Raw genomic sequence first — 17489 nt, forward strand, 5'->3', positions numbered from 1 at the left:
GGCCTATAAATAAAGTTGGAATATGAGTTGAATTAAATTGACGGACAAATACAAGCATTGAAAGTCCTTGTGAAGGCTCGTCTAAAAACGATATAAAATCACCAGAGCCGTCTTTATTTCATAAACGAAGAACTCTGGTGCAAATGTTGGTTAAATTAATGTAATTTGATCTGCTCATGTGACATGACCATTGGCAGGGTCTAGCTCACGGGGGCTTAGCACGGTTTTCCAAATGGTGGTCAATATATATATATGTGTGTATTAATGTATTATAGTGTCTATTTTGCTCACTGGACGACTGAGTAGCAATATTAGGTTCACCAAAATCTACTTTCATTTTGTACCGGAAGTTATATTAAACGGAAACATCCTTCACGCATGTGCAAGAATTTAGCGTACCGAGCAACAGGGAAAGTTTAGAGATTCACTTTTAGTTAAAATGTATCGTCGAGAGAAACCCCTTGCACTTAAAAGTAGTACTTCAGCACTAGCTAACAATCTATCCGCACTGATAACTCCAGAGAAGGACTCCCTGAATTATGCGGTGGTACATAAATCCGTGGTCAACATTATCTCTTCCACGACTGACGGCTCGTCTGTAACAAACAAGCAGGTGATATGCAAAGAACCGGCAGCAACGCACCAGACAACTCCAATGATTTTACAGGTGTGTAAATATGCCCAGGGATAACTCTGGAGGGGGCCATGGGACCATTTGCCCCATATTTTCCAAAATGGTCCACCAAAACTCACAAATTTCTTCAATTTTCTATGTTTTGGCCCATACGATTTCTGAAATCTCCAGTGTGAACCCTGCATGCCTAGTTAAAATGTTATTTATCCATTTTAACTAATTCTCCCTAACCTTAAAGGGATATTCTGCACAAGTTGCGAAATTTCTTTCTGATGTCAGTGTTCTGTACCTTTTAAATTCACTGTAAGAACCCTTTCTAATGACTTCTGTAACAGGAGCATGTCGGGGCCCAGTTCGCGTACGTCAAACTGCACCCGACTCGCCCTTGTGGACCAACAACCCAGGTTCGATGGGTAACTTGTATCTGTCGTATAGAGAGAGAACAAGCGTCTTGAACTACAATTAACACTTTATTAACGATGACATAAACATTTACAACATGAAATTACATATAAACGGACAGCAGCATAGGCCTAGCTATATCTAACATCCTAACCTAAAACCAACCCCCATACCTGTACGGCCTAACTAAACCCAAACATCCCGACTAATACTACCCACCCAAGACCCGAAATACCCTAACGCTACATAAGTACTGGCGAGGAAAACATGACAGCACGCAGGAAACTAATCCATCAGACTGCCCAGTATACGATACACCACCCTGAATTTATCCCACTTTTTAACAATACAAAACTATAAGGACCAATCACGACAGAGGATACACAGGCACGACAGACACTGACGAAAAAGGAAGCGACTACGAACAATGCACAACAAAAACATTGACCAGAGACAGCACACATGCACAGAGGACTAGCAAAGGTCAAGGTGACACAGGTACACATAGTACAGACACAGCATATAGTTAGCGTTAAGCTTAACCCTGTCAGCTTAACCTATCGGTACATATACGATAACATCCCCCGCTACACTTCTTAGACTCTTGTCAGCAAAATATCTTTTGGTAAGTTTTACAAAGCGACCAACATAAAATTAGGCTGCCTTAATAAGCTCATTGGAGAACCAGAACTGATGGCTAACAGATTGTATGCAAATTATTGGGCAAATACATATACCGTATTTGACCTAATAAGGGCGCCTGCCCTAATAAGGGCGCCCCTACGTACCTTTTTTCAAGGAAATAAATCTATGACTGAGTGTCAAAATGGTGTTCAAAAGTAATAATTCATGTGAAATATTTTGCTACTTTATGTGTTCAATTTTCTTCAGCAAATTAAATAACTGGAATACATGTTTTCGCCACATTTTGTGTATTCCTACAGGCTACAGATGACATGTCAGTGCAAAGAGCACCAAAAACTAAACACACATACAAATAATAACTTACCATCTTTATTTGAAGATAAAGTAAAGACTTCATTCTTGTTGATAAATAACTTTTGTTCGGAACAGAAAGCTAGTAAATCAATTATTAGGTCAAAGAAAACGATGTCTGATATGATCTGGGAAATCACCTGTTTCTATAAATAGAACACAAAAGAGTTCCATTTGAACATAAATGGTGGAACACACGTTCTCTGGTCTAAAGATCAGCTGGCATGGTTTACAAGTTTACATGAGTATTCAAGTGACGTTTAAGCTTAATATACGATAATGAATAGATATCTTCATCTGGAATATTTTTATGACTGAATATTTTACCGTTTCCACAACCTTGGGTATTCTGCTATAAGGTATAGTCTGTTTCATAAAACTTCAGAATAACTAATCTTAATAAGGGCGCCCCCACTGTCAATTACCCGCGCCCTGCGCCCTTATTAGGTCAAATACGGTACATATGTGTGTACACTGTTCACTTATAAATTGCTGAGATCATAATGAATCAATGTGATTGCTTTGTTGAGCTTACTTCCTGTTGATTTCATTATGTACACAAATATTTATGGTAAAATAAACGCAAACCTGTTGTGATACATTCAGGGCTTTGCAAATGTTTGTGAATTGATCTACATATTGTAGATATAGACCGTGCAAGATCGGCTATAAAGAATTTGCACAAAGTATTAAATATCATCTTACTGCTAAATCTATATAGCTGGGTGTCACTATTCAACAAGATCTCAAACATAACAAATATCACAAACAAAGCAAACAAAGCATTAGGCTTCATTCGGCGCAACCTAAAGATAAACTCCAAAAGTATAAAAGAACAAGTATACAAATCATTAGTGCGTCAATCATTGGAAAATGCTTAATCTGTGTGGGACCCATATCTAAAATCTGACATTAGTAAAATAGAAATGGTCCAACATAGAACAGCCAGATTGTCACTAATCGCTTTCACAACACCTCCAGCATTAGTGACATGATATATACAACCTCAACTGGCCTAGTCGCGCTCACAGACGCATGGACGCCCATCTTATTATAATTTGTAAGATCACAAAGTAGCTATTAACAAAGACCTCCATCTAACACCACAATTACATAAATCGAGACACTCACACACACACTCTAGATCTCCTGTTAGATCCCTCATTGTAAAACAGACTGCCGCAAATTCTTCTTCTTTCCAAGAATCGTATCAGATTGGAACATACTTCCGTCTGAAGATTGGAACATACTTCAGTCTGACTTATATTAATTAGCTTCTTCTATATCTATAGACTGTTTCAAATCTAAATTCAAATCTTTAAATAATTAATCTTGCTTCCTTTTTGCACACACAATCCTAAATATTGACAAAATCTTCAACATGCTGAAGTAGGTCAATTATACGGTAGAAGTAGAAGTCATATGTTATATGGTAAATCAGGGCATAATATTTCCATAAGAACAGATAGAATAGATACTGCTATATAATTTTTAGATAAAGCATCTTATAAAATCTTAACTTAATTTTGTGTAATATATTCCCATTAAATAGATAATTCCAGCTGAAGAACCACTCAGAAGTACCAATTGTTATCATGCATGACATTTTTTTACATGGACAGTACAGTACTGAGTATAGTATATATATATATTAATTAGTCCAGAGGGGTCAGCTAGCTAACTCAGTTTAACATTTGGTGTCTGTCACTCCTGATCATGTCAAGCCATCAGGGACAAAAATCAAAAGTGAAGATTTGTCATACTGTAAACATGTAGTTTCATCTGGTAAAACCATGATTCACTTTTGGTTTCTGTTGCGCCTAGTACGTTTCAAATAACATAGTCAGTTCCTGCCATCAAGTCATCAGATTTTCCATTAATAGGCAGTGGAAACAGGAAACTACTCTGGCCCCAACACCAGACATTGGAATTTTCCACTAATGTCTATCGGAATGACATGCACACCTCTGGTGTTTGGGCCAGAGGAAACTCAGGCTAAGGGTGAGATATCTAGTATAGTATATGTATAGTGAAGTAAAGACAGATTAATTGTCTATAACTATATATACCAGTATAGGTGTGTAATGCTACAATATTTTATTTCTTGGGCAAGTAAATAATCTTTATATATTCGCCTTGTAGGCAACAAAGAAAACAAAAACAAAAAACAAAAAAAACAGGGTATGGTGACTGGTACACTCACTCAAGACCAGATTGATGATCAGAGAATGTATCTGGGGATAGAGGAATGAACAGTGCTACAACACGGGATGTACAGAATTACTCAAATATGTAAAATTAGTAACCAATAAACAACACAAGTTGCCATCATTTGGGATGTAATTGTCTTGAGGATCTTTGACCTCTTTTATCAAAGAAAAAATACTCATTATACACATTCTATTTGAGGCAGATCAACCTGAGAATTTGTATAGAATTTGTGTATTTCATTTTCAGTTAGAAATTTTTTCTTTCTTTCATATCTTTGTTTCATTTAAATGCCTACAGCCACAACCAACAAATATTTGAAATTTCAATGAAATTTAAGAAATCAGATGTAATGACACATGTTGGATATTTATGTCTATGCTTTCTCTCTTGTATCTTTTAAGCATTGAAATCAACTGCTTTCAGTTGGCATTCATGGGCTTATGAATCAATACCAACTGGACAAAGACAAATTCATCAAAGCATATTATCAAAATACAATGTGAAAATAACACATTTAGGGCTATATATAGAGATGTACTGTATGTATCTTTTGAGAGTATATAATTCCTCCTTTCACAGGAGTATACACATAAGAGTACTGTAATGTGCATGGTCATATGTTCTCAATAGGAAAATATTTCTCTGTCTCTGTGTAATTTTGAACATGCTGTGTTTTCAGTGTAAGTGGGTACAGTTGCCTGTCAGGACTGTGTTGGTGTTAACAACACTTCGAGGAATACAGGTAAGATATCATTTGGTCATACTGGTACATGTATATGTACATATGTTGCGTTCTACACTGTCTATACAAGTCCTGGATGGAAGCCGACTACAGCAGGCCTAGGGAGATCTCAAACACAAAACTTTCAAGTTCTTATTATTTTATCAACACATCCATGATGTCAGAATACTCATAAATTCCACTTAGCATCCACTTTGATGTCTCACATAATTCCATAAGTATAAGTGTAAATCCCATGATCAGAAAATGCACAAAGTAAATCCAATATAAATCCAAGTTAAAAAGATGTTTGGAATAAATCAAGTTAATCTCTTTCACTCTGATTGATTGATTGATGGGGCTTAACGTCCTTGTTCCGGTTATAACCGAGCCTAGGACACTCTCTCTCACTCTCCTCACTTTCACCTCTTATATACCACTATCATACTGCACTCTCATTGGCTAGCATCTGCTCCTTCACTCTGATTGGCCAATATCGACTTCTTTCGCTCCTCTAACCTACATTTGGTTCCTCTCTGGCTCCTCACTCGCTCTGATTGGCCAATATCGATTCCTTTCGCTCTCCAACCTACATTTGGTTCCTCGCTGGATCTGTTACTATATCAACACTAGCCTTATGCAACCGAAACCTGTCTCTACCTCCAAAACCTGGCAAGTCCTTAAATGACCCTGGCTGTTAAAAGGACACTGAACAAAATAAACCAACCAAATCAGGGTGGAGATAAAAAGACTGACGTAATTAAAACTTTCTAATTTAAGGAAAGAAAATTCTGTAGAAAATTAAAAAAAACTTTGCATTTTGGAGATATAATACCAAATTCTGTGACTCTTTCTTATGTTTGAGTACCACCTGAATTTTATACAAATGTATTAATATGTAAATATTAGTTACACAGAATTATGTGGTGTAAAGAATTATTGTAGTACTGTAGTTAGTAGTTTCAAAATCAAGTCAAACTTTCACTGCCAATTGTTAAAAAAATACCAATATTTCTATCTGCAAGTTTCACAATTAAAAACAGTAATTTTATGTATAGAGTCCTAGTGAGGGTACGTGAGTGTGGGTAACTAAGGTATTCATTGATGTTGTAGATATATGAATATGATGGATCAGCTATGGTGTATTTCCATGCCCTGGGCAATGTTCACAGTTCAGATGCATCAGGTAAGGTTCATACGACTCCTCATTTCTACTAAACGATGCGTGTCAGAGTTTACCTAGGGAACTTTCAGCAAACTCCATGTCTTAACGCACTCTCAAACAATGTGTGTCAGAACTAACTGTATCTAAAGAACTAATTACAGCAATGATTGAACACACTACCAAATGATGTGTGTATGAACTTCTATCAAACTCCATGTCTTAACGCACTCTCAAACAATGTGTGTCAGAACTAACTGTATCTAAAGAACTTACAGCAATGACTGAACACACTACCAAATGATGGGTGTCAGAACCTATCTTAGGTCACCTTGCAGTAAAATCCATGTCTGAACACATCATTTGGAATGCTTTATTGAACTTCCATATAACAAACCAATGGTGGTTTTCTTTTAGTTTTATATTGACTTATGTCCTGTTATTCTTATTATAAACAAAATTCCATTATTTTTTCAGCTTTCTGAAATATAATGCCAACTTTATCTTATTTTTAAGAGTATGGTAATTTTGGAAGAGGAATCACTAGTGTTGGAGAAAACTTCCTGTGTGTGGGTGAGTTAATAGCTATATAAAACTGTAAACTGTAATCCTAAAATACGTCAATGATAGGAAAACTGAGGACAAACATGGTTATTGCAAATAATAAATGGATTGAAATATTATTAAGCTGCCAAACACTTGCAAAACTTATGTTTGGTAACTTAAGAATCTTCCCCTAAGGTTGAGATCCCCCATCTCACCCCCACCCTCAGGTTGTCTAGAGAACTTACAGCAGTGTGACCATGTTTGAACACACTATTTAACTATGGGTGTCAGAACTTGTCTATAGAGCTTACAGCAGAGTCCACATCAGAACACACTGCCAAACGATGTGTGTCAGAACTTGTCTATAGAGCTTACAGCAGAGTCCACATCAGAACACACTGCCAAACGCTGTGTGTCAGAACTTGTCTATAGAGCTTACAGCAGAGTCCACATCAGAACACACTGCCAAACGATGTGTGTCAGAACCTATCTAGGGATCTTACAGCAAAATCCATGTCTGAACCTGTCTCACCCCACCCTCAGGTTGTGATCCCCCTGTCTCACCCCCACGCTCAGTTTGAGATCCCCCTGTCTCACCCTATTCTCAGGTTGAGATCCCCTTGTCTCACCCCACCCTTAGGTTGAGATCACCCTGTCTCACCCCACCCTCAGGTTGAGATCCCCCTGTCTCACCCCACCCTCAGGTTGAGATCCCCCTGTCTCACCCCACCCTCAGGTTGATATCCCCCTGTCTCACCCCACCCTCAGGTTGAGATCACCCAGTCTCACCCCACCCTCAGGTTGAGATCACCCTGTCTCACCCCACCCTCAGGTTGAGATCACCCAGTCTCACCCCACCCTCAGGTTGAGATCACCCTGTCTCACCCCACCCTCAGGTAGAGATCACCCTGTCTCACCCCACCCTCAGGTTGAGATCACCCAGTCTCACCCCACCCTCAGGTTGATATCACCCTGTCCCACCCCACCCTCAGGTTGAGATCCCCCTGTCTCACCCCCACTCAGGTTGAGATCACCCTGTCTCACCCCACCCTTAGGTTGAGATCACCCTGTCTCACCCCACCCTTAGGTTGAGATCCCCCTGTCTCACCCCACACTCAGGTTGAGATCCCCTTGTCTCAACCCCACTCAGGTTGAGATCCCCTTTTCTCTTACCCTGGACAGGGATATCCGCAGTTTTACCGCGGTGAGATTTACTTATCTCACCCTTGGGAAAAGACAAGCTACAGGTGCTCTTCTCACATTCTCAAGGATTGTATTTTGTCACGTCAACAATACCATGACGTCACATCGACAATTCAATCACGTCAACATTTCCTTGCATTGATGTAATGTCAATATTGGATACATAAGACGGTAAACAGGGTAAGAGAAAAATAATAATTCACCCCCTTGTGAGTGAGACAGGGGAATCTCAACCCGAGGGGGAAATTGTTAAGTTCCCAAACACTCGGCAAGCCTCGTGTTTGGGAATTTAACAATCTCTTCCCTCGGCTTGAGATCCCCCTATCTCACCCCAACAGGGGTGAAAGATTCTATAAGTCTCACCCCCACCCTCAGGTTGAGATCCCCGTCTCACACCATCCTCAGGTTGAGATCACCCTGTCTCGCCCCACCTCAGGTTGAGATCACCCTGTCTCACCCCACCCCACCCTCAGGTTGAGATCCCCCTGTCTCACCCAACCCTCAGGTTGAGATCACCCTGTCTCACCCCACCCTCAGGTTGAGATCACCCTGTCTCAACCCACCCTCAGGTTGAGATCCCCTTGTCTCACCCCACCCTCAGGTTGAGATCCCTCTGTCTCACCCCACCCTCAGGTTGAGATCACCCTGTCTCACCCCACCCTCAGGTTGAGATCACCCCGTCTCACCCCACCCTCAGGTTGAAATCACCCTGTCTCACCCCACCCTCAGGTTGAGATCACCCTGTCTCACCCCACCCTCAGGTTGAGATCCCCCTGTCTCGCCCCACCCTCAGGTTGAGATCCCTCTGTCTCACCCCACCCTCAGGTTGAGATCACCCTGTCTCACCCCACCCTCAGGTTGAGATCACCCCGTCTCACCCCACCCTCAGGTTGAAATCACCCTGTCTCACCCCACCCTCAGGTTGAGATCACCCTGTCTCACCCCACCCTCAGGTTGAGATCCCCCTGTCTCGCCCCACCCTCAGGTTGAAATCACCCTGTCTCACCCCACCCTCAGGTTGAGATCACCCTGTCTCACCTTCACCCTCAGGTTGAGATCACCCTGTCTCACCCCACCCTCAGGTTGAGATCACCCTGTCTCACCCCACCCTCAGGTTGAGATCACCCTGTCTCACCCCACCCTCAGGTTGAGATCATCCTGTCTCACCCCACCCCACCCTCAGGTTGAGATCACCCTGTCTCACCCCACCCTCAGGTTGAGATCACCCTGTCTCACCCCACCCTCAGGTTGAGATCACCCTGTCCCACCCTACCCTCAGGTTGAGATCACCCTGTCTCACCCCACCCTCAGGTTGAGATCACCCTGTCTCACCCCACCCTCAGGTTAAGATCACCCTGTCTCACCCCCATTGGGGTGAAAGATTCTTTTAGTCTATCTGTTATGTAGAGACTTTATAAACATATGTAACTAAATTCGGTATTACATAAAAGATATACTAGTATGCTCAGGTAAATTTTGGTTTTGTTCTTTTTAGTGTCAGAGAGCTGTAAATACCTTTACAGAGCTCTTCTTTGAATTATGCAATAATTGATGTTAAAAATTATCACAGGAACACAGTTGGGGGAGATAGCAGTATTCGATATTCCCTCAAAGGGAACCAACGTAAACTCAAAGGACAGTTTAACAGGTGAGTTTTTATGTGTCCAAGACGTTACCTAAGTATTTTGAAAGGAATTAATTAAGCTTTCCTGCCTGAATAATTGGAATCCTTGCTAATTTCAATTCAGATAGGTTTATATTTCTCTGCAGATTAATTAGCTATATCTCAGAAATCTATATCTACATCAGAGGGACCTTGGCACCACTGTTCAGTTTTGAGACTGGTTGGATGAACAAAATATCTGACAGGTGACCATCTTGTGTGATTTGGACAGATGAAAAGAAATTGACAATTGAGATTTTATCTAATGTTATTTTCAGAATTATTGTTGTAGGGGATATTTATTTTATAATATTTTCTTTGTTGTTATTTGTGTTAATGTTTTTGACTGATTAAAAGATAATTTTAAATTCAGAAAATATTTGATCCAATAAAGATCATATGATTACCGCCACCAACACCCTTCTGTGATCTCTTGTAAAACGTCTTTTGACAAGTTTCCCAAGATCTCAGCTTCACAATATTTCCTGACTTTAATGTGTTCGTATTCAAAGGTGATTGAACATGTTGTCAATTTCAGGGCATAAGCAACCAATATGTGACCTTGCTTCAGAAGACAACACGCTAGTCAGTTGTGATGAACAGGGCACCATCATTGTGTGGTCACTACGGGACACGAGTATTCGACAGCGAGAGATTATCAAGGGAACTGGGTAGATATATATCCCTTTATCCTGAATGATTTACCCGGTAGATCGTTGTTTGTGTACTACAAGAGGTTGTATTTCTTATCTGATGTTTATAACCTCCCTGATGTTTGAGTTGCCCGATGTTAACTACTTGTCCAATGTTTATTTTTTGCACAATGTTTATGACTCACTTGATGTTTGACATGCCTGAATTTTTATGACTTGCCCAATATTTATGACTTGACCAATGTTTATGACTTGCCCAATATTTATGACTTGACCAATGTTTAAGACTTGACGTATGTTTATGGCTTACCTGATGTTCACAACTTCCTAGAGATTTACAACTTACTAGAACTTTAAGATCTACCTGGTGTTTAAGTCTGACCTGATGTCAACACCTACCTGATGTTTATGACTTATCTGATGATAAAAACTTACTTGATGTTTACAACTTACCTGAGACAACTTACCTGACATTAATGACTGGTGTTCACAGGGATCCCTGCAGCTGTCTGTGTATCTGGAAGAACATTATCGTAGGAGGATTTAGTAATGGCCAGCTAAGGTTATACAGCGCTAATACAGGAAGATTGGCAGCTGCAGTCAATGCCCATGTACGCTGGGTCAACGCCCTAGACATAGCTAAAGATAGCGGACTGGTAAGTAACGTCCACATACGCTGGGTCAACGCCCTGGACATAGCTATAGATAGCGGACTGGTAAGTAACGTCCACGTACGCTTGGTCAACGCCCTGGACATAGCTAAAGATAGCGGACTGGTAAGTAACGTCCACATACGCTTGGTCAACGCCCTGGACATAGCTAAAGATAGCGGACTGGTAAGTAATGTCCACATACGCTGGGTCAATGCCCTGGACATAGCTAAAGATAGCAGACTGGTAAGTAAAGCCCACGTACACTGGGTCAACGCCCTGGACATAGCTTAAGATAGCGGACTGGTAAGTAATGCTCATGTAAGCTGGGTCAACGCCCTGGACATAGCTTAAGATAGTGTACTAGTTAATAATGTCCACATAGGTTTGGTTACTGTAGAGGTGAACACTAATTTAGTCTTTTGTCAAGTGTAAAATGTAACAGATAATGTTAATTTATTGGACTTTTGTCATATTATCATAACACACTAACATTGTATTTATACCACATTCATTTTTGTGTTTCAGCTGCTGTCAGTGAGTGATGACACACATGCTAGGGTCTGGAAACTGAAGCCAGGAGACAATCCTGAGGTACTGTAAACCTTATTACATTTCTAAAACAAATTATAGAATTAAAAAAAATCTATTTCTACACCAAAATAAACAATTGATTTTTATATTGATTTTTTATTATTGATTTGTTACTATGTATATGGATGATCCTTTACTGGTAATAAACTAAATTATACTAATATCACAATATCTAAGGTTTTGAGAATATTACTGTAACAGATTTGAAAAAATATCACATTTGATAGAATATCATAGATTTATAGAATAACACTGACTATACAGAATATCTCGGATTAATAGAATATGTCAGATTTGTAGAATATCACAGATTTAAAGAATATGTCAGATTTATAGAATGTCACAGATTTGTAGAATATGACAGATTTATAGAATATCACAGATTTAAAAAATATGTCAGATTTATAGAATGTCGCAGATTTGTAGAATATGTCAGATTTATATAGAATGTCACAGATTTGTTGAATATGTCAGATTTATAGAACATCACAGATTTATAGAATGTTTGAGATTGAAAGAATGTTTCAGATTTATGTACCTTAGTAATTTCAGATTTATAGAATATGTCAGTGACATATTCTATAAATATAGAATATTTCACTTTTATGCAATTTCATTTTTATGTAATTTCAGATTTATAGAATATCTCAGATTTATACATTCATAGAATATCTCTGATTTTTAGAATAATAGAAATTACATGAATATGAAATTACAGAATAACACAGATTTAACAAAATTCAGGATAGCAGATTTTTAGCCTACCATTATCAAATTGCCCTTTGTCTGTCCATATTTTGAGCATGATTATATATTCAAGATGGCCACCAGCAGCTATTTTTGATTTGGACAAATGAAGTTTGTTATTGCTATTTCTCAGGAACTACTGAACAAATCCTGAAACTTTTTGTCCAGTTAAGTCCTAGTTGCCTGCTCCTTAATATCATGTTTGGGAACTATCCTTAAAGCACTTATCAATAAATAGAAATAATGATCATAACCCTAAGCTTAACTGTCAAAAACTTTTAGCTAGGTTCCTTGTCAAATGTTTAAAAGCAAAGATGACAAAAGTAGAAGAAAAGATCAGTCTTACATTAGACCCAATTTAAATAAGATTATTCATGGGTGGGCGCCAATGAATGTCCGAGAACTCTTGTCAGATTGAGTTTTAGTTCAGCAAGTTTTGCACATTATATAAATATTGTTTCCTGTACTTTCAGATTGAGCATTGTTTTGGCGAGAGTGTGACAGACATGCAGTTATGTGGCGGACAGTTCGTTCATAAATCAGGGATGGGGATTCTGTGTCACTGGTTACGACAGTTCTGACCTTGTATTCTACATCAAAAACTAAACTCTGGAACTAAACACTCAGTCACTGACCAAGAATTAATGATATTGTTTACTTGTGTGCTTTTAATGGTAATGTCAGACAAGTGTTGTGTTGAATTCTGAATAAAATGTCAGTATAGTTGTATAGATCAGACATTAAAGATCATACCTTTATATAGTACTTGCCAACTTCCTGGCACCTCTAAGACATACTTTATAGGCATTCTTTTGACAAACTTATACATTGTACCTTAAACTATATTTTTAAACTGCGTTTTTCCACTCCTCTACCATTTGGTGCCTGTGACCAAACCTTGTTTCTAGTGAAGGGAATACTTGTTAATGGGAAACCCAAACCTGGATTGTGAGTTGTTTATAGGTCTTTGGAGTTGAAGACTTAAAAAGGGAGGGAAGAGTGTAGCAGAACTTTTGATCATCGGCGACCAGGTAGCTCAATTAGTAGATCTAGTGTTCAGAGGTCCCGCAGGTTCGAACACCCGTTTGGCCGTGCATTTTCCCATCCTCTTACAAACCTTCCAAAAGACAAATAGCTAATTATAATAGTTAACCTGATACGTCATGTCTAAATTTAGGGTCACAAATCAGGTTTGGTTTTGTATTGTTTAATGTCCTATCAACAGTTAAGGTCATTGAGGACGGCCTTCCCTGTGTATTGTGTAACGTCTTATCAACAGTTAAGGTCATTGAGGACGGCCTTCCCTGTGTATTGTGTAACGTCCTATCGACAGCTATAGTCATTTATTGACATGCGTGTCCTTCCTAAAGAGGAAGAGCTGGCAAGTACAGCTTAAAGTGGCATACAATTTCTTTTAATCAATAGGTTGATTGTATATGAAATTTATCTATTTCGTCTCTGTATAAAAGAATAAACACAATGATTGTGAATGGTGCAGATCCTGGTCTGTTTTGAGATATGAATATGGCTTGTACTTTGTTGTAACATTTGAAAAGCATGTATTTTGTTGGATAGCTGTGATTTCGTATTTTACCAATGTGCAATTTGTACTTAAAATGACTATGCTTTTATGACAGAGAGATGATGTGGTAGATTTTTTGTGTTCACGGGATACATGTCTGCTCCCCTTGTTTAGTTTTGGAGAGAAATCATGCATTTGTTAAGGGCTTTTGTACCTACATGTACAGTATATTGTATACATTTTCTTGAAAACAGTCTTCGAAGATCTTTTTCTCGTGATATTAATGCTATTACTCATTAGTAATACTATTTCATTTAAAATTATTATTATTGTGCTTGTAATAGACAAAGGAAGTGCTACAATATATTTTTACAAATATACGTAAAAAAATCCCTTAAAGGGGCATTGCTTCGTTTGAATAAAGTTTAGGTCATCAAAATTAAACTTACTGAAAAATATGTATTTTTTCCAAGTAGTTAAAGTTGTAATTTTTACATTAATATGGCAGTTTTACTCTCAAGATAAACCAAAGTTATTCGAGTATTAAGTCCTGAAAATTCTTAATTCGACCTGAAGTATCACTAATTACCGCAAAGACATACAGAATTTGTATACAATACACCTTTTTCCTGTACATTTCGGCGTTAATTTCATTACATATAGGCAAAAACACTCCTATAATCATTGTTCGGATATAGATTTCATCAATAGAAATTGTGCACGTTTCTGATGTCTGAACGAAGGAATGCCCTCTAAAGTATTTTTATGATCTATGTTATGCCCTGAAGCAACATATCTTTACTTGAAACATATCAGATATTGGAAATAGTACTGTTAGGTATATTTTACAGGGAATCCGTCCATACATGCATATTCATCATGTGTATAATATTCTTGTTCACTCAGACTCTTGCTATGAATGTATTAGGTATTAATGCAAGCGTCTGGTTGAATGAGACTACTAGACAATGGAAACTTTTGTGATGCAGTGCTACAAGGACAGGATGTTGAGTTGACCATATTTTTGCAGCAATAAGCCTGAATCACTGCCTTGTCTGCCCAAAGTACTTATTGCAGGATAAATATGGTATGTTGTTTACATGATGAAGTCCCTTTTATAAACATAGGGACATTTAGGCTTTTTTTTTTACATGGTAGAATGGATCAATTATATATCCACCATTCTCCATAAAAAAGTTAAAATCTAAAATATTTAATGTAAAAACTATGTAATGTATTAACTCTAAAACACAAGTGTATATTATATTAAAAATAGACTCAACTTCATTATACAGCTTTATATAAATGAGATTACCTATATGTTAATGATATACAAAATGTATTGTATTTTAAAGAATATGTATCTTGTTTTTGTCCTGGCGATATAGTACAAGCCAGACAAGATTTGATTTAAGGCTACATTGTAGATGTAGCGAGATGAACTTTGACCTAACTTTTAAATTCTTAACTGGCTGTGGTTTTTTATGATGGTATGGGACGTTTGTTAAATGTGTCCAAGGAAAATCTAATACAGCTGTGAGCAGAAGTATGGTATTGAAATTAATAGTTAAAATAGTTTATGAACTCTCTACATATATATATGATTATACACTGTTTCAACACGTTGTACCGTGTATACTGTGTTGAGGATCTTTCATATCTATGTTTATAGTATAAAGACATGTAGATACCTATTCCTTTGAGGATTTATAGATCTGACATGTCCATATATAACTTATAAGAAATGCAGTTTATTATAAAACATTTTTATACATTATTATGTAGAGAGGATTTTTTCTTGGTTATGTAACAAAACTTATGAATTCAATACATCTATTATTAACTTGCCTTGCACTTCCTGCAAAAAGTATCTAAATATTCAGCTAACTTGTAAATTGTAGAAAATCTCAAAAAGAAAAATCCTTTCTATATCTTAGTACGTTGTAGTACCTGTTTCCGGTTTTAATACAAGGGCAATTTTAATGTGATCGTTGTAGCTTACTGAAGATAAGACTGGTGACGAGATAGTTGGTGTCTAGAGTAGCTTAATGAAGATAAGACTGGTGACGAGATAGTTGGTGTCTAGAGTAGCTTAATGAAGATAAGACTGGTGACGAGATAGTTGGTGTCTAGTGTTAGAGTAGCTTAATGAAGATAAGACTGGTGACGAGATAGTTGGTGTCTAGTGTAGCTTAATGAAGATAAGACTGGTGACAAGATAGTTGGTGTCCAGTGGAAATGTCCACACGTGAAAGTATGAGTTTAACTGTACATTGTAAGGCGTTTGGAAATCTATCATGTTTTATAACTGAAGTTTTCTGCTCCTTCATTAACGTTCAAATAAAGTTACAATGACTTGTACAGAGTGTTGGTCAAACTTTTTTAGTTCCCTGCTTTTTAATCTCCCATCACAAGATAGTGGGCTGCTGGTCCGAAATGCGACCCAAAGGTTAACCTTAGAGACTGCACTGCCAAATTCTGACCTTGACCTCATGACCAGTGTATGAAGTTACAACACTTACCACACTGATAATATCTACATAGGACTACAGTCATATAATTATAAAGTGACTGGAATCAGAGCCTTAAAGATGTATAACTCCCCTCAATGAACCACTTTTCTCACACAATCATCAGTTATCTAAGGGAAAAATGAAATAAAACTGACACATCAACATCAAAATCAACAATTTATTTTTTAAGGGGCAAAACAAGTCAAATTAATTCTGTCAATTAAACAACTCGTGTTTGTACCAGGCCAAACTTACATTAACTAAAATATGTCATCCAAGAGACTGGATAATTGATGTTATTGATGTCATCACCTACCAGCAAATCTGATTGACCGATCATGTGGTCCCCAAGATTATTTACCGACCATCCAGTATACAGATAACAACGGTTTTTAAAACGTTGCACATGTATAAACAATGCTGCCTGGCCATTTATGTAAAATTTTGGTGAAGTGACTTCTCATGGGATCAAGACCGTTCTGAAATTATCTTAGGTGTCTGGAGAAAGTCCAAAAACATTAAAAATAAATAGAAACAATGATATATCACATAAAATATAATATCTACATATCACATATATGTACATAGAATATCTACATATCACATATAATATGTACACAGAATATCTACATATCACATATAATATGTACACAGAATATCTACATATCACATATAATATGTACATAGAATATATACATATCACATATAATATGTACACAGAATATCTACATATCACATAATATGTACACAGAATATCTACATATCACATATAATATGTACACAGAATATCTACATATCACATATAATATGTACACAGAATATATACATATCACATATAATATGTACATAGAATATCTACATATCACATAGAATATGTACACAGAATATCTACATATCACACATAATATGTACACAGAATATCTACATATCACATATAATATGTACACAGAATATCTACATATCACATAATATGTACATAGAATACCTACATATTATATATAATATGTACACAGAATATCTACATATCACATATAATATGTACATAGAATATCTACATATCACATATAATATGTACACAGAATATCTACATATCACATAATATGTACACAGAATATCTACATATCACATATAATATGTACACAGAATATCTACATATCACATATAATATGTACACAGAATATATACATATCACATATAATATGTACATAGAATATCTACATATCACATAGAATATGTACACAGAATATCTACATATCACATATAATATGTACA

General features: G+C 37.3%; 1 protein-coding gene across 1 annotated transcript; it reads left to right on the forward strand.

Annotated features, from left to right (window-relative positions):
* The first annotated feature begins 351 nt into the window (after nucleotides 1-351).
* Nucleotides 352-16065, forward strand: LOC117339076 (WD repeat-containing protein 54-like). Its single transcript, XM_033900450.1, is given in 10 exon segments — nucleotides 352-667; nucleotides 4923-4985; nucleotides 6078-6150; nucleotides 6643-6699; nucleotides 9446-9523; nucleotides 10077-10209; nucleotides 10685-10847; nucleotides 11370-11435; nucleotides 12656-12721; nucleotides 12723-16065. Coding segments are annotated over 10 exon segments (993 nt in total). The 5' UTR covers nucleotides 352-439; the 3' UTR covers nucleotides 12789-16065.
* The last annotated feature ends 1424 nt before the right edge of the window (nucleotides 16066-17489 follow it).

The sequence above is a fragment of the Pecten maximus genome, chromosome 12 (genome assembly GCF_902652985.1).
Source record: "Pecten maximus chromosome 12, xPecMax1.1, whole genome shotgun sequence".
Taxonomy (NCBI): domain Eukaryota; kingdom Metazoa; phylum Mollusca; class Bivalvia; order Pectinida; family Pectinidae; genus Pecten; species Pecten maximus.